Genomic DNA, 17,363 nt, shown 5'->3' on the forward strand with positions numbered 1-17,363 from the left:
CTCAGGTGTGAACTGGGCCCTGTAAGTGGATGGAGTGTCATGGTGAATACACGCGTCCTGTTTGGCGGGCAGGGCACAGCATGCGGCAGGTCTGTGTCGTTGCTACTGCTATTGTTGGGGTGGGGTGCTGGCGGGTGCTGGGCGAGGGCCACGAAACTTCCAGGGAGGGAGGGTTTCCCACAGGCGACATCTTAGCTGAGGCCCTGAGGGGTTATCTGGGTGACGAACAGGTGTGGAGGTGAAGAACCGTCAGGTAGTCAAGTTTCAAGCAGAGGTCAGGTTTTATGGCAAGGGGAATGACCCTACAGGACCAGGGCAGGACGGAGAATTAGTTTCAGAGTAGGTACAGAGACCATCCTGGTGCCAGGTCACAGCCCTGTGAATGACACCAGGTGGGTGGCTGACTGGTTCCGGAAACAAATCTGTCACTGTAGTTCATCAGATCATCGCCTGAGCATTTTCTCACGACACTAATTTCGTCCCAGAGGAAGGTCTGCCAGACCAGGCGTGGGACATCCAGAGGACGAGGCGGGCTCAGGAGTGGCCTCCCGAGCAGGTCCCGTGTCTGGTCTGGGACGTGGCTGCAGGCCGCGGACGAGATTGGCTCGCAGCCTCCGAGCGCGGCGTGGCCTGGCCGTGGCGGGCTCTCTGCTGCCACCGTGTGGGCGTGGACCCGAGGCACAGCTGTTGGGGAAGACGGGCCTCCACTTGGTGCCTGGCGGCTGGCGGCACAGGGCCTGGGTGCTGCTGGCTGTTGTGCTCTAGTGACCAGAACCTGGGCTCACGACTGCCCACGTCGACGGAGCCGAGGGGCCGGAAGCGCCTCGGTGTGACAGAAGAGGCTCATCCAAGGGCCGCGTTGTGCTTGACCGGCCCGGCTGTTCTCTAGCCGTCTTGGGAGGACCTGAGGTGGCCTCGCCTGGACACGCAGGTGCGCTCCGGTGCAGGGAGGGGCGCCCGACGCGCTCTGGGCGGGCCGCTGGAGGGTGGAAACGGAGTGCAGCGGCAGAGGCCACATGGCCAGGCCGCCATGGTCTTGTGGCAGCCAAGAGGAACAGTGTGGTCTCAGAGGACTTGGGTTCATTGGCCACAGAGTCACCCCTGGGGTGAAAACAGGGCAGTGTCGGAGGGGGGGGTGCTGGGAAGTCCCGCAGTCCCGGGAGCACGGCCCAGGCCTGAGTCACAATGCCAGAGAGTCACGACCCCTCTTCCGCATCCTGGACGTGACTCACTCGCAGGCCGGAGCCACTGCCCACGGGAAAGACCTGGCGGAAAATCCCAGGGCTGTGCAGCCTGCTCCCCTGTGGGGGGCATGGGGTCTGCGGGGACAGGACCCCAGACTCATGCCACTTTCCCAGACTCTGATCCACGCCCCAGCCCCTGCCAGCCCACTGACCAGAGGGGGCTTTGGGGGTCAGACAGGACATTCGTTTAGGGCCGCTGTGCATCTCACAGTAGACACAGCGGGTGCCCGAATCTGTCGTGTTGACTCCCCATTTCTCAAGGCACAGCGTGGGGGACGCCCCGGCGGCCTGACGGTGCACCTGCGTGCTCGCCCCGGAGGCTCCCGAAGGCCCCCCGCCTCAGTCCAGGAAGCACCGGCTACTTCGACAGGTAACACCCAGGTGGCAGTGACTTAGCACAAAGATGTTCATTTGCTGCTCACAGAAAGCCCAGTCTGCACCGCGGGCAGGGCCAGGGGCTGCGTTCCACGCAGTCACTTGGGGACCTAGGCCAAAGCAAGGGCAGCCATTTGAGACACGTGGACTTAGCGGTCGTCCTGGAAGTGTGAAGAGGCCCCTGTGGGCCCGGCCGGGCGAGGAGCGCACTGTCCCACGCAGGCGGAGCCCAGAGCTCTGTGGCGCGCCCCGCCCCGAGGCGGAGGGTGGTGTGTCAGACCCGGCCTCGGGCTTCAGCTCTCTGACCCCTCACTTTGCCGACGGGCACAGGGGCAAGGCCCGAGGGGCAAGGTCTGTGGTGCTGTGGGGAGACTGTGTCTCCTTCCAGGTGCTCAGACTGGCGCTCCGTCAGGCCCCCAGGGACCTCGTAGCCACGGCTTCCACGTATGAAATCCCTGTCTGCAGACCAACCGCTCGTGGGTCTGCCGTCGACACCCAAAGCCTAGCTGAGCGCTCAAGGAACTGGGCGGCCATGGAGTGAGGGATCACTGGGGTGGAGATGGGTGATGTGGGAGCTCGGGGTGAGCCAGCAACCCGTGATCAAGGCGCCAAGGTCCTCAGGGAACGAAAGGGCGTGGCTGACCAGGTGGACCCCATCCGGTCACTGCTCTGTCCTTCATGCCTCCGGCCGTCGTGAGTATAAATGTTTTAAAACTCAGAATGTCCTTCTGTTCACTTTTGCATTCACTTATGACCTGTCAAGCAAAAGAAATCATTAAACACTTGTATGTGCTGACCGCTGTGGCTGAATCACTGTTCCAACAACGTGATCTAAAACCCCTCTATCACAAAGCACTTGGAAATGCTGACAAAAATGCAATGCGCATTCTTTTAAACGTATAGCCGAGCTGTAGAGAAAGGAAGGGATGTCCCCAGGGACACGGGATGAAGCAGAAACGAAGGGCGGCTGGCTAAGTACCAAGAACTCAAAGCTTTGGTTTTAACGGCTGCACAGGAGACGAGCCAGGGGCTCAGGCCCATGCAGTGTGGGAGGTGGAATTTAGATTCTCACGCAAAGTCAGGACTTCAAAGATCCGTAATCTCAGTGGAAAGCTAGAAAGACGAGGAAAAAACCTCCTGCTTTCCAGGAAAGATAAAGGAAGGACCTTGGAACGACCTCCCCGCAAGATGGAGATCAAATCTCCCCTCAAAGTTCGTAAGTACAGATTCACTCTCAAAGGGTGTAGGTTTCGATGCAGGCCACCGGGGGGGGGGGGCGGGGGGGGAGCAGGAGGGGAGGGCTTGGACTCGGGGGAAGTGGCTGAAGGCTGGTGACCCCGAGGCGGCCAGCAGGAGCAGATGAACGCAGCTCGGCAGGAGTGCGGGCTCAGCTCGGTCCCGCCAGGTCCCCAAAGTCAGAGCACAGGGTAAAATCACGAAACATGTAAGTATGCTAAAAACATTCGCAGAGACAAAAGATTAAAAACCTGAACAAGGAATGAAAAACTACTGGAATCAGGGGGGGAACAAAAGGAGAAAACAGAATCTGATAGATTTGAAAAGGAACAAAGTATAACTTTAGAAATGAAAAATATAATAATTGAAGTTTCAATGAGCAGCTTAAATAGCAGACTAGACACAGCTGAGAATTGCTGAACTGGAAGATGAGTCTGAAGAAATTACCCAGAATATGAAACAGACAGACTAGGAGAAAAGAACGTTTTTGCAGAAGTTGGACTGAGAAGGTCTAACATAGTAAAAATATTTTTAATCTTTTAGAAAACTTCACACTTCACAGTTTCATTACATACGTGCATGACGTCGTGGGGACATCGGCTCTCTCCGTCTGCAGAGCGTTGCCAGCACCCGGAGCAGCTCTGTCCCCGTGAAGCACGGACTCTTCTCGCCCGCGACCTGACCCTGCTGGCTGCCGCCGTGACTGCCTATTCCAGGGCCTTCAGACACGCAAACTCGCATGGCTTGTCCTGTCGTCAATGGCTTGTTACACTTCCCGCCTGTTTCCGAGCTTCATCCATGAGACAGAACGTATTTTTCATAGGAGACACTGAGGAGGCACACAATTTGAAAAGATAACAGTGGAGAATTTCCAGGTTTGATGAGAGACTTAACTCCTTAGCTTTGGCAACCACCACAAGTCCCAAACAGGATAACCGAAGCCAACACAGCACCCAGGTGCATCGTGTGGTAGCTGAATTACACTAGGGACAGCAGGGTCTTGAAAGTGCCCATAGAGCACAAATTGCCTACAGAAAGTAAAAATTAAAGAACAGCTTTTGTTCGGTAGCAACAGAATAGTAGGTTAGAAGCGTGGAGTAAACGTAACTTGGTCCAGAACGCACGCCTGGGCCGCCAATGGCCAGCCATCTGTTCTGACACGCATCTGGCCTTCCTTATCCACAGAGCTGGTTTTGTAGGGGGCAGCCATGTGCTCACCTAGGAAAGAACTTCATTTTCTGGCCTCACTTGCAGCCAGACCCAGTTCTGCCTAAGGAGACGTAAGCAGGGTCATTGGTGAGGTTTCAAAAGAGTTCCTTAAGAGAGCCAGACATCGGCACGTGAGGAAAAAGTCTGCAGACAGATTAGAAGGAAACTTTCTCAACCTGATAAAGGCAAACTACAAAAAAGGCAGAAGGCCACAGCGCACTTGGTGGTGAAGCGCTGAGCGCTCCCCCGTGACTGAGCCAGGGGGCCTGCTCCAACCGCTCTTCAGGGCCCTCGCACTAAGACAACAAACAGAAACAAATGACACAAAGTTCAAAAGGAAGAAGTGCTTTTGCTCTTTACGGATTACCCAATTGTTTATGCAGAAAAATCCTAAGGACCCCACAAAAATGCAACTAAAACAAAGTGATTTTAACAAGGTCACAAATTTAAATGCGAAATCTGTTGTGTTTTTAGGTAATAGCAACAAACTACAAAATTTTAAAATTTCATTTGCAATAATGTGAGAAAACAAAAATCTCAGGAATAAATTTAACAAAAATGTGCAAGAACTCTACATGAGAACTACTAAGCCTCGCCAGGATAAGCCGAGGACGACCCAAATAAATGAGAGGACACGGCGCGTTCACGCACGGAAGACTCAGCTTTGTTAAGATGACACCCTCTCTAAACACGTTCATAGGTTCAGTGCAACGCCAGTCAAGTTCCCAACCAGCTGTTTTTGTAGAAATTGACAAGCTGAGTCTAAAATTTATATAGAAATAAAAATGACCTAGAACGGCCAACACGATTCACAAAGAACAAAGCTGTAGGACTTCTCCTCCCCGATGGCAAGGCCTCCCGTAAAGGTACAGAAATCAAGACACTGTGGCACTGGAGAAAGTGTATAAATATAGATGAAAGGGGAAGAGCAGAAAGTGCAGGGCAGGCCCACGTGCCCGCGGCCGGCTGCTCCCCGCGGAGGCGCGAGGGCGGCTTGGCCGCAAGGCGCGGGGCGGCGGGGCCCTGGCGTCGCGGTGGCCCCGGGAGGGCGGGGCGGGGCCGGGAGTCGCTGTTTCACGGGCCCAGATTCCTTTGGGAAGACGAAGGGCCCCGGGGGCGGCGGGCGGTGCCGGCTGCGCGGCGTGCGAAGTGCTTCACGCCACAGATCTGCCGCTTCCAGCCGATTCCAGTGGTAAAGCTCACGGCACAGAAATTTTACCACAAAGTAAGATTTTAAAATAATTTTTAAAAACGGTCTGAAACAATTGGACATCCATAAAGGAAAAATACAAACATCAACTTTTTCTTGACACCACAAACTAAAATTAACAGTAAATCAAATCATAGACCTAAACATAAGAGTTAAAACTGCGATCTCCAGACGAGAACACAGGAGAAAAGACTTGAGCTCTTGTGGCAGGGGAATGTTTTTTAAACGGGACACAGAAAATATGAACAATAAAGGAAGAAAAAGATAAATGGATTCTGTAATAATGAAACACTTCTGTTCTTTGAAAGAGACCTGAGTGGCCGCGGGGAGCCGGACCACAGAGAGAACGGCCGCTGCACACGCGGCTCGCGAAAACCTCGTGTCCAGATTCTCAGGGAGCTCCCGGCTCCGGGACGTCACACTCCCCGGGCCTCCAGAAGCGGGAAGAGGCTGGGACCGACGCTTCCCGAAAGGAGCCGAGCGTGTGGCCACGGGCTCAGCCACCGACGTGGAAAGGTGGACGCGCAAGGGCGCCCCGCTTCTGCAATCTGCTCTGCGACCCTCGGACGTGAGCGTGCGTCTGCCGTCGTCGCCCAAGGGAGCCGAAGCGCAAGTCGGCACCAAAGCTCAGATCGTCCCAGACTGGAAACGCCCCCCGCGTGCGCGTCGGCGGGTGAGCCGCTGAGCGACGTGCGGCACCTTCATGGACCCAACCCCTGAATGGAAGGCAGGGACCCAGCGGGCCCCGCCCCCGGGGTGCCGGGAGGCGGCACTGGAGGAGGAGGGCGGAATCCTCGGGCAGGGGCGGCCCCGCCCCTGCACCCCCGACCCGGGCGCCGGCACCCCACGCACCGCCTCCCCAGCTCGCGTTGGCCTCGCCTCCTCCCGCGCCCGCCCGCCACGGGCCTTCCCTCCGCGCGCCCATCTCCCCGCAGCACCAGCCGGGCCGCCGCTTCCAAACGTGCACCATGCTCCTCAACACTTCAAAATGGCTAAGGTGGACGAGGTGAAGGGGTGAAGAAGTACGAATTCGTAGTTGAAAGATGGTCACGGGCATGGGGAGTATGGCACGGGGGACCCCGCCAGCATCGGGTGGAAGGCCAGGGCAGAGAAAAAGCAAATGGGATTGTTTCAGAAACTATAAATGTCTCACCAAGGCACTGTATTCTTGAAAGGAACAATGAAATACAATTTTAAAAAATGGCTACGATGGAAAATTTTTTTTTTTTTTTTTTTTTTACCAAAATAATAATAATAAAAAACCCTACAGAGCTCTTGAATTGTGACCTTTGGGTGGAAGGCAAAGTAAACCTGTGGGCAAAACCCATGGTCTTGAATGAAGAGGTAACTGGAATCCTAAATCGTAAATGTGAAATTAACTAGGTAGACATTTTTCACTTTTAATTTCACTGTTAAAATAATATTTCAAATCTAACGCTGTTTCTAAGAATAAACAACAAATATCGGCCGTCCTTCACCTCGCTCTAAGGTTTGCCTCTACATGAAGAATGTTCCTTAGAACGCACTTCTTTGGTTAAGATGACAGAAACCAAATGCGAGCTAGCTTTATGATGATCATAGAAACGTGCGTGTTGACACAGACGGCTGGCCCCGGGCCAGGGGCACTCCTCTGCAGCTCACAGCACACCAGGCCCACGGTCGGCACTTCGCACCCACTTACCTCATGTGGCCCACACAGGGGCCCAGCAGGCCAGCAGCGACTGGTGAGCCCCAAAGGCAGGCCCCCTGCCTCGTGCCCAACACCCGAAACGAGGCCTGCGTGTGGCCAGAACGAACATGGGTGTGAAACAATGCCTTTCGTGCCCCCCAACATGCCAGAGCATGCACAGAACCGCGGGGAGGGTAAGCAGGGTCCCCAGGCCCCCTGGGTGTTTGGTGGCTGAGCTGGGATTCTAACCCAGGCATCTGCTCCAAGATTGGCCCTTCGGCCTCTCCATTCTGTGGGCTTTCAACAGAGAAGTGACATCCCCTGGCTCTTAGAACCAAATGCAAGGAAAGCAGATGTGACGCCAGATTCCTGGGACCAACTTTAGGGGCTCGAACCCCTTCAGAACCTCACGTCCCATGTTGACATTGCTCAGCGTTGCCTTCTCCTCAAGGGTAGAACCTTGGTCACCCACAGCTGCTGAGCTCACCTCTGTCCTCCGCATCCCGGGAGTGGGAAGAGAGTTTCCCCCCTTACCGGAGGTGAAATCCCAGGGCAGGTTTCTTATTGGCTTGATCGTGTGCCAACCGCTGTGGTTCAGATCCCAGTTTCTCTGCTGACTAGCCATATGCCAGTTTGGACAACGTACTCTTTTCTTTGGTTTCCTCATCTGTTTAATGAGGACGACCAATGACATGAGCCTGCTCAGTGAGTTTGTGACAACTAGATGAGTTAATACGTGTCACATACTTAGAATGACATGTAACACTCAAGAACCTTAATGAATGATCTGTTGTCAAAATTCTTATTAAACATTTATTTTTTATTTAAGCAATTTTCATAAAGCTTTGGGGTCATCTCCCTGTGGAAAAGCCTCCTGTGAAATTGTAAGTATTGCCTGTCCCCACCAGTTCTGGAGTTCAAATTATATTACTCTTTGTGGTCCTGGAGCCACCAAGCCAAGAAATTAGCATAAAAGAAGTCCCAGGCTAGTGGCAGGCCCCAGTTCGTAACGCAAAACACAAAATTCTCCCAGAAATAATCTGCCAGGAGTGAGAGCAGGACTAGAGCACCAAAAGTTTCACATAACGGAACTACTGACTAGAAATTAAAAAGTAAATATTTTTGAAATGGTTAAAGACAAAAGAATAAGATTTTAAAGTGCATTAACTTTTTAAGAGGACAATATAAAGAGTGGGCAGATTTGATAATGCACCAAAAACATCTTCTAGAAACAAAACCTATGGTTATCAGAACTGAAAACTCTCTTAAAAAAAAAAAAAAAAAACTACAGACAGGATTAACAGCAGGTTAAACACAGTCAAAGAAAGAATTAGTGAGATGGAAGTCAGAATTGGGAAAATTAAGCAGAAAACAGCACTCAGAGAGAAAAATCTTCAAAGCATTGAGAGGAAACAATGGTCAGCTCAGAATTCTATACTGGCTAAATTATCATTCAAGAAAGACATTTCAAAGACTGAAAGAACTTGTCACTACCAGACAATCATTAAAAAAACTTCTGAAGTATGTACTTCTAGAAAGAAGAAAATTTAACCCAGAGGGAAAGAGTAACATGCAAGAAGGAATAGTGAATAAAGAAACTTGTTAACACGTGGCTAAATCTAAGCATTCACTGTGAGATGGGGTAGTAACAGTAATCAGACTCATTCATTTGGAGGTCAAAAACAACATGGACAAAAGTTAAAGTATTCCAACTTCTTATTATCACACGGAAGGGAGGCAGACACATTAACTTTAGACTTTGTTAATTATGCATGTTAAAAATTTAAGTGCATTTACAAAAATGATAGAAAGAGGATGTGTAACTTCCAAACCGAGGGGAGCTGAGGAAAAGGGGAGTAAAGAAAACTTGATTAATCAAATTGAGGGGAGAAAGAGAGAAAAAAGAAGCATAGAGAAAAAAAAAACAACATAAATTAAGATGGTAAAAAGGATTTAAAACATATCATTAATTATAATAAACACACGGGTAAAGGCTGAAAATGGTGAGATTTGTTTTTTGTTTTGTAAAAGATCTAGCTACACACACTATTTACCAGAAGCACCCTTAAGTACATAAGACATAAAAAGGTTAAAAGAAGAATGATGGGAAAAAATCTATGAAGCTGATACTCACAAAAAAGTGCTGCGGCTCTAAGATTGGGAAAAATAAAATTAAAGCAAAAAGATTTATTAGGGATAAAGACGGGGTGCTTTATGATAAAGGAACAATTTATCATGAATTCTATAATAATCCTAAACCTGTTAGCATTTAAAACAAAGTCTTTAAATATATAAAACCGAAATTGCCAAAATTTCATGGAAAGACTGCTAAAGCCATTGTCACAGCAGTGGGATTTTAACCCACCTCACTGGTAATTTATAAATCAATCAGATGGAAAATTAGAAAGAGCATAGAATATCTGACTACAATTAATACACGATATAATGGAGAGTATTTACACACACATCCTTGCATCCAATCATGCCTATTGAACCGATAGGAAAGCTTTACAAAAATAGATCATGTACATGGCTACAAAGAAAGTCTTCACAAAATCCCCAAAGATCAGTATTATGTAGACCACCTTCTATGACCACAATGAAATAAGAAATCAGTATCCAAGGGTTAGCCCTCCTTCAAAAAAAACAAAACAAACAAAAAAAACGGATATTTTAAAATTTAAATAAGTATACTTTTCAGCAATTCCCAAACCCCCTTCCCCAAATATTGATACTGGAAAATCAGAACAAGATGAAATGAAAAATACTAATCGTTAAAACTTAAGGGACAGAACTAAAGTGGGACTTGGAGATTTATAGCCTTAAATGTTTATTGTCAGAAAAAGACTAAGAAATAAAGTATCTGCTCAAAAAATTAGAGAATTATAACAAAAAAGCAGAGAAAATAACAGAAAAGAATGAAACAAGTAAAAAATAAAGATGACTAACAAAATGAAAAATTGATTCTTTAGAAAAACTGTATTCCTGGGAAAATAAAATGTAACAAATCTGACTCAGAATGAAATAGAACCTAAATATACTGATAGATGATATTAATAACCAGAAACTATAAAAAAAAAAAACCTACCCACAGAAAAGGCACCAGATCCAGACAGTCTTAGAGTCCACCGGACAGCCAGGGGTCCCTGCCCCACAGAAGTGGCGCTGGGCTTCAGGAGAGGGCGTGGCCGGGTGAGCAGCTTGCGATGCAGGTGAAGCTTGGATTTAGGCTCCGCTTACACGGGCTGAGTGTTCACTGTGCGGCCGGCGCACTGTCCCAGGCCATGGGCGAGTCAGTGAAACACCCGGGGAAGCGCCTTCTGCACGGCGAGCCCACACTGTGCTGGGGAAAGCCAGGTGTAGACAAAGCAACAGGTGAGTTAGAAGGCAGCCGGGCCGTGGGAAAGAGCAGACCGGAGAGGCGGGAGGAGCAGGGGGTAGAGGAGAGGACGGACCTGAGAGCCAGAGCCAGGCTTCCCCCACTGGTTGTCATGGAAACCAGGGGGGGTGAGGGCCCAGGCAGAGTCAGGTGAGGGGGGAGAGAAAGCACACCTGAGGGTTCCCACGAAGGGGACTATGGTGGGGGGCAGGCCACTGTGGCTGGGCTGATTGGGAGCGGGCTCCACGTGGGGCAGCACCACTGAGCTTAAGTGGGCCGGGGGGGGGGTGGGGGGGGTGGCCTGTGGCATCAAGGGCGCAGGGTGAGGGCGGGCGGGCCCTTTGCTGCGGCCTGCAGGCCTGGGGCAGCTGCTGGGTGGAGGCCAGGGGTGTCCAGGGCGGGCTTGCCCTGCACCAGGCCCGGTTCTGGGTATCCTGTCCTGATTGCCCAGGCCCTGTGAAGCCTGTCTGTGTGTGGCTCTATGTGGTGGGAGGACGTAGGGAAGAAATAGGGGTGGCGGGAACAATGGGTCTTTCTGGAATCCTGGTCCTGATGGAAGGAGTGAGGCTGTGGGGTCCCCGAATCCTCACCGTCCTTGGACACTGGAGGGGCAGGGCTGGGCCAGGCAAAGGGCTCCCGGCCTGGCAGGTGGGTCCCCGCGCACCACTGGGGGAGGGTGGCCGGCGGCTGCCCAGGGTTTTGCAGCTGGCGCCGAGCCTGCGGGGCTTCCCTTCCCAACAACATGAAGAGACACACGTCTGCCCCTCGCTTCTTCCTCCGTATCCCCACCACGTAGCCGGGACGGAGGCCGTAATGTGGGTACAGTGCTTCTGGGTGTGTTATTTTTGCAGTTGCCGGGGTGGTGGCGGTGCTGGGGGAGTGTGCAGGCTTGGACTCGTTTGCAATGTGCCCATCCTATGTGCCAGGCACTCCGTGGAGCCAGCGCCGAGCCCGGCAGAGCCTGGAGACCATGAGCCTGTTGGTTGCCCATCAGCAGAGATGTGAGGTTTTCTCCGGAGAGGCTGCACAGCCCCCGGCAGGGCTCGGGCGGGGAAGCCTGGGGAGGTTGAAGGGCCCCCACGAGGTCCAGGCTGGGTGGGTCGGCAGGCTGCGGGCCATTGGGGCCAAGGGCAGGTTTGCAGGGCGGGCCGGAGGCCTCAGCTGCTCTGAGTCTGGGTGCGGGGTGAGTGCAGCCTCCTTCCTGACCTCCGTCAGTCAAGGACTCTGGTGAGCATGTCCACAGTCTTGCAGCGGCCACAGTGGGATGAAAGGCAGGTGGAGGTGGCGGGGGAGGGATGGGGGTGGCAGGGAGCCTCTGAGTGACTGGGACAGGAGAGGAAGCAGGAAGGGACAGGAAGATGGTGGAGACACAGAGGGGTGGGAAGCGCCTTTCCTCTCTGCAGGGCCGGGCCAGGAAGTCGAACCCTCATGCTTCCCAAGGTGCTTCCTGCAGATAAGGGGGCTCCCACCGCCCTTCCTGCTCCCCCTTTCCCCACCCTCCCATCCTGCTCAGCCCCCAGGGGACCCTCAGCTCCCTCACTCGGGCAGGGCCAGTGGCTTTGGGAAGAGCCTAGACAGGAGGTGGGAGGCCTGGGCGTCCTGGGGCCACACGTCCGTCCAGTGGGGTCCGTCTGGTGTGAGGAGGAGCAGGGCCAGAGCACAGACGGCGCTGGACACTGAGCCCACAGGGTCAGCGCGGCCCTGGAGGCAGAGGTTTTTCCTGAGGGGGGAGTGGGGGGGGGGCCGCGGCCCCCTCAGGCCTGGTCCTTGAGAAGAGGGCCCTGCTCTGGGTGGACCAGAGGCTGACCTGGAGGCAGAAGGGTGGGTGCTGGGAAATCGGGGCAGGTAGCAGTCAAGGCAGCTTTGGGGGAGCGGGCTGTTCCTGGACGGGGTGTCAAACACTGTTCCGCGTGGGGTTAGGGTGTTTCCGGGTTGCCGTGGGGAGATTTTCTGTGTGTGGGTTCATTCAAGTTTATTCTTGGGAGGCTCGGGAATCCGGGGCTGCTCTTGCGGAAGGCGGGGAGGGAGGCTGGGGTCAGCGCCGCTTTGCGCTTTGCACCGGGCACCAGAGGGTGTCCCGCTGTGCCCTGAAGGTTGCGCGGTGCGTCCTGAGGAGGGCGAGCGGCTCTGTCATGCGGGTCAAGGCCTGTTTTTTTTTTTTTTTTTTTTTTGCGGGGGGGGGCAGTTCTGCGAGAGTCAGGAGCTGTTTCTCCGGAGAGCGGGGATATTCAGACATTCAGCGGCGGCTCCTTGCTCTCGGGAGCCTGGGGGCCCAGCGCGTCACGCACTGGGGTGGTCCTGTGAGGCTGGGGGGTCACCGCGCCTGGCCTGCTCCGGAGGGGCCGCCCGAGCTAGTTTCTTCACAGCGCTCCCTTCTTCTCCGCCCACGCATCGCCCCCTCCCGCGTTGCCACGACAACGCGCAAAACTAAAATTCACTTCCCCGATGCAGGTGGAGACTAGTAGCGCCCCCTCCCCTAAGCCCTTCTTCGTAGGTCGCGCCCCCATCCTGTCGTTGCTAAGGTGACGAGGAGGGGGCGACAGGCCCTGGGTTTGGGCGGACCAGAGAGCCCGGAGAGGGGGCAGGAGAGGCGGGCCTGAGTCCGCAACAAACTCCCCAAACTCGACTAGGGGTGGGGGGCCCCGCGGAGTCCCGTGCAGCGTGGTCGGAAGGGTTAGGGGGCCCGATTCGGCGGAGCACCGGGCCCCTGCCGACCGAGGTCGCCTCCGTGCTACGCCCGGGGCCAGGGCGCGGTCGGTCCCGTCCCGTCCCCCCAGCCTTGGCTGGGGCGGGGCGGGGCGGGGTGGGGTGCGGTGGGGTGGGGTGTGGAGGTCGGTGGAGTGGGGAAGAAGCTGCCACCCCCGGAAACTAATTCTGATTTTCTCTGCCCTTCCTGCCCTGTCTCTGATCTCGTGCTCAACGTGGCCCCCTCCCCAGCTCCAGGACCCCCCTCGCCTCACCTTCCCCGGCGGTCCGCGGATGCTCGCCGGCGGCCGGAGGGCGGCGCGGTGCTCGCTGCTCAGCCACTCCCCACACAGCGAGGCTTAGGGCTCCCCACCCCCCGCGCGGCCCCCTGGGCCCCCGCCCTGCGCACGTACCCGCCCACCTGACCCCGGGACCCGGCGCGGTCCCCCCGCCCCCAGCCCCCGCCCGGCCCCGGGCCCTCCCGGCCCCCGCCGCCGGCGCAGCCCCCCGGCCGCCCCCGCTCCGCTCCCGGCGCAGGCCCCCTCCCCCCGCCGCCCCCGCCCCCGGGGAAGGCAGGCGCTGAGCTAGCGGGGCCCATGCAGCTGAGCCGCGCCGCCGCCGCCGCCGCCGCCGCCGCCCCTGCGGAGCCCTCGGCGCCCCTGTCCCCCGCGCCGGCCCCGGCCCCGGCCCCCCCCGGCCCCCTCCCGCACAGCACGGCCGACGGGGCTCTGGCGGGGGGGAAGGGGGGGCCGGGACGCCTCGCAGAGCCCCCGCGCGCCCCGCTCCCGGCCGCCGGCAGCCCGGGCCCCGTCCCCGGCGCCGGGATGGACGGCCCCGGGGCCAGCGCCGTGGTCGTCCGCATCGGCATCCCGGACCTCCAGCAGACGGTGAGCCGCCCCGCCCCGGCCTGCGGCGCACCCCCCGCCCTGCTCGCCCAGCCCCCACGCCGGCGCGCTCGGAGCCGGGCGCGGGAGACCCGGGCCCGCGGTACTCACCCCTCCCCCGCCGCCTCCGCGGGGACCCTCCCCATCGCCGGCGGGGGCGGGGCCCGGGGAAGCACCGCCCTCGGGGCGGGCTCGCCCGCCGGCCGCGGAGGCGCGGGGTCCGCGGCGTGGGCTCGCGAGCCGGGGACTGCCGCGGGGACCCCGGCGCTCGGCGCCCCGCGCGCCGCCGGGCGGGGCCGGTCCCCGCTCACGCGCCCGCCCCGCCGCAGAAGTGCCTGCGCCTGGACCCGGCCGCGCCGGTGTGGGCCGCCAAGCAGCGCGTGCTCTGCGCCCTCAACCACAGCCTGCAGGACGCGCTCAACTACGGGCTGTTCCAGCCGCCCTCCCGGGGCCGCGTCGGCAAGTTCCTGGACGAGCAGCGGCTGCTGCGGGAGTACCCGCCCAACCTGGACACGCCCCTGCCCTACCTGGAGGTGAGCGGCGCGCGCCGCGGCCCGGGCGGGCGCGGGGCGCGCGGGGCGCCACCTCCGAGCCCTGTGACGGGAGCGGCGAAGGGCGGCGCCGTGAGGACGCGGCCGGCAGGACTTGGTGTGGCAGCGGCGGGGCCGCGCGCGGCGCGGGGCGCGGCGTGTGTAGCGTGCGGGGCGTGTGCGGGCCGCGGGCGTGAGCCGTGTGCGGGGTGAGCCCAGCCGTTCCCCGCCGAGGCTGCGTGTGAGGCAGACCTGACCCTTTCTCCTTCGCTCACCTGTTCGTGCTGTGAGGCTGGGGGACACAGACTCACAGTTTGGGCGGGAGAGATGGCCAGTGCAGCCAGCCGCGGAATAAGCGTTATGGCCGCTGAGCTCGAAACCGGGGCAACCGGGGCGTCCTGCAGGGCGGGCCTGCGGGGAGGAAAGCCTGACCAGTTCTTGGAAGGGGGGTGGGCTTTCCCAGGGAATCCTGGGGACAGGAATGAGAGAAAGGCCGTCGCAGGCCACGCTCCGCGGGCTGAGTGTGGCCTTGGAGCTCGCGTGGGCTCCAGGTCCGGGTTTGCGGCTGGCCGGGAGGGTTCCCTTATCCCTTATGCAGGGCGGGTGAGCAGCGTGAGGCCTGAGCCGGGGAGGAGCAGCCCTGGGTTCTGGGCCCGTCGCACACTCAGCCCAGTGGTGCCTTGTTCCTGCCTTTTCTCTATCCGAGCAGTTTCGATACAAGAGGCGAGTTTATGCACAGAACCTCATCGACGATAAGCAGTTTGCGAAGCTCCACACGAAGGTAAGGAGGCCGCCAGCCGTGCCTGCTACACCCCCGGCCTCCACCTCAGCCTTCGCTGGGCTTCGCGATGTCAAAATGCCCCTTAAAACCCCTCCTCAATGCCCCCCCAGGCACGGGCGCCGCCTCTCCAGGCCAGGTCGGCCACAGTCCCTGCAGCGCCGGCTCGTCTGTTTGCTCTGGTCAGGGGTCCAGAGCAGGGCAAGGGTGGCCGGAGGGCTGGGCACAGACTCTGGGAACCGCGGCTGCGGGGTGCAGGGTCTGGTAGTGGGTTCCAGTCGGGTGAGACTCCTGCTGACCCCTCTCGTGGGCTTGGTAAGGTGGAGTGAGAGGCCCCGAGGCCTTGGTGAGAGCCGGGGTGGGGGAGGCGTGAGCAGGCGTCCGGCGTGGGCCCTGGGGGAGCTAGCTGGCCGGGCCGGGCGGAGCAGGCCACGCCTGGTGTCGCTCACACTGGGCACTCGGGGCTGGGTCTGTCCTCTGTCTTCTCCTCGGAGGGACTAGTTTTACCCCACTTTGCAGATGAAGATACTGAGTCCCAGAGAAGTCAAGTGACTCGTTCCCAGCTGTGTAGCCAGTAAAGTTGGGGCTGAACCCAGATCTGTGACTCTGCGGTCCTGTGCCCGGGGACACCTGGGGGTTACTGCTGGGTGGGCCACCCACAGATGCTCTTTTGGGGGCGCCTCGCTGCCTCTCCGAGTGAACATGGGGGGGCGGGGTGGGTGCCACAGCCCCTCCCCATGGGTGGACCTGAACTTCCACCTCAGGCTCCTGTGGACCAGTAGACGTTTGTTTGCTAACTGCGGCCTAGGAGAGGGATCCGGCCACTGTCAGCCCTGTGTCTGGTGGCTCCTCTGTGACCTTGGAGCTTCCGTGCCAAATTTATCTGCTGCCCTGGAGCTCGTGGTGGTCAGTGGACACGGCTCTGTGGCTGGGCAGAGACCTTTGTGGAAAGGCCCCCTGTCCCTGCACTGGTCCTGGTGTGACCCTGTCATGCTGGGCTTCTCCCACGGTTACCTGTCCTCCAAAACTGTCCTCGGACACACGGGACGCTGGCGGCTCCCGAACTCCACTGAGTCCCGCTGGGCTCCGGCGTTCCGGCTCCTTGCCGCAGCCCCTTTTGCTGCCTGCCCCGAAGCGGCCGCGCCGCCCACCCCGTCTCGCCGTGGTCCGGCCCGTCAGTCTCTGCCCGTCCTCCTGTTCCATGGTTCTGACCCGCCTGAGGAGGCCGCCCCTGCCCGGCGCCCTCTGTCGCCCGGGCGCTGCGAGTATTTCCGAGGGCCTGGGGCCTCTGTGCCCAGCCGGGCGAACGAACGGAAGGCAGCCAGGGCATGTCACAGCAGGGACTCTGGGCGCGGGCAGGGCACCGGGGCTGGGCGTCCGCACCGCCGTGAGCCTGTGGGGACGATTGGCCAGAGAAGGGACAGGCCTCCTTGGGAGTGCAGGGACATGGGTCTGGCTCTTGGGTGGCCTGGGGCTTGCCGGCGGGAGGCGGGGGCGGGCAGGCGGTGCGGGCTGACCGGGGCGGCCATGTGTCCCAGGCAAACCTGAAGAAGTTCATGGACTACGTCCAGCTGCACAGCACGGACAAGGTGGCCCGCCTGCTGGACAAGGGGCTGGACCCCAACTTCCACGATCCTGACTCAGGAGGTGAGCAGCTCGGTGGGCGAGGGTGTGGCCTCGGGGTGGCCGGGGCGTGACCGGCCCTTGTTCTCGCGCCCAGAGTGTCCTCTGAGCCTCGCGGCCCAGCTGGACGACGCTGCGGACCTGCTGAAGGTGCTGCGGAGCGGCGGCGCCCACCTGGACTTCCGCTCCCGCGACGGCCTCACCGCGGTGCACTGCGCCACGCGGCAGCGCAACGCCGCGGCCCTGACGGTCAGCGCCGGGCCGGCCCGGGGCGGGGGCGGCGGCCGGGCCCGCGTGGCCCGAGGCTCAGACCCTGCACCCTCGCCCTCAGACCCTGCTGGACCTGGGCGCCTCGCCCGACTACAAGGACAGCCGCGGCCTGACGCCCTTGTACCACAGCGCCCTGGGAGGCGGGGACGCCCTCTGCTGCGAGCTGCTCCTGCACGACCACGCGCAGCTGGGGACCACAGACGAGAACGGCTGGCAGGAGATCCACCAGGTGGGCCCTGGGGGGGCCCGGCTCTCCCTGCGGGCGGCGGGC

At 58.2% G+C, this 17,363-nt stretch overlaps 2 protein-coding genes and 1 long non-coding RNA gene across 7 annotated transcripts in view; 2 read left to right on the forward strand and 1 right to left on the reverse strand.

Annotated features, from left to right (window-relative positions):
* Positions 1-813: 813 nt before the first annotated feature.
* On the forward strand, positions 814-6,479 carry LOC107500275. Of its 4 annotated transcripts, XR_004955946.1 has the most exons (4): positions 814-931; positions 1,506-1,614; positions 2,768-2,835; positions 3,399-6,479. XR_004955946.1 is itself a non-coding variant. In XM_036237807.1 (3 exons), exons 1-3 carry the CDS (start codon positions 1,017-1,019, stop codon positions 3,506-3,508), a joined length of 909 nt encoding a protein of 302 aa, XP_036093700.1. In that variant the 5' UTR covers positions 988-1,016; the 3' UTR covers positions 3,509-6,479. The 4 variants fall into 4 exon arrangements, 2 of the variants coding, with proteins under 2 accessions (XP_036093700.1, XP_036093699.1); XR_004955945.1 differs by having other exon boundaries at positions 1,506-2,835; XM_036237807.1 differs by lacking the exon at positions 814-931 and having other exon boundaries at positions 988-1,614; positions 2,635-2,835.
* Positions 2,263-10,581, reverse strand: LOC107500276. The gene is made up of 3 exons (XR_001594489.2): positions 10,032-10,581; positions 3,431-3,684; positions 2,263-2,374 (listed from the first exon to the last, which is right to left on the reverse strand). It is a non-coding gene; the product is annotated as an uncharacterized LOC107500276 (long non-coding RNA).
* A 2,569-nt stretch (positions 10,582-13,150) lies between these two features.
* The window catches only part of SHANK3 (SH3 and multiple ankyrin repeat domains 3), a 45,557-nt gene continuing 41,344 nt past the window's right edge, over positions 13,151-17,363 (forward strand). Inside the window, exons 1-6 of one of the 2 annotated variants that reach the window (XM_036237804.1) lie at positions 13,151-13,894; positions 14,221-14,424; positions 15,131-15,202; positions 16,738-16,846; positions 16,920-17,071; positions 17,154-17,321. In XM_036237804.1, the coding sequence (XP_036093697.1) occupies positions 13,604-13,894; positions 14,221-14,424; positions 15,131-15,202; positions 16,738-16,846; positions 16,920-17,071; positions 17,154-17,321 (996 nt within the window). In that variant the 5' untranslated portion in view covers positions 13,151-13,603. The remainder of the gene's footprint in view (positions 13,895-14,220; positions 14,425-15,130; positions 15,203-16,737; positions 16,847-16,919; positions 17,072-17,153; positions 17,322-17,363) is intronic. The other variant, XM_036237805.1, reaches the window with a different exon arrangement.

This window comes from Rousettus aegyptiacus, unplaced genomic scaffold (genome assembly GCF_014176215.1).
Source record: "Rousettus aegyptiacus isolate mRouAeg1 unplaced genomic scaffold, mRouAeg1.p scaffold_m13_p_2, whole genome shotgun sequence".
NCBI lineage: Eukaryota > Metazoa > Chordata > Mammalia > Chiroptera > Pteropodidae > Rousettus > Rousettus aegyptiacus.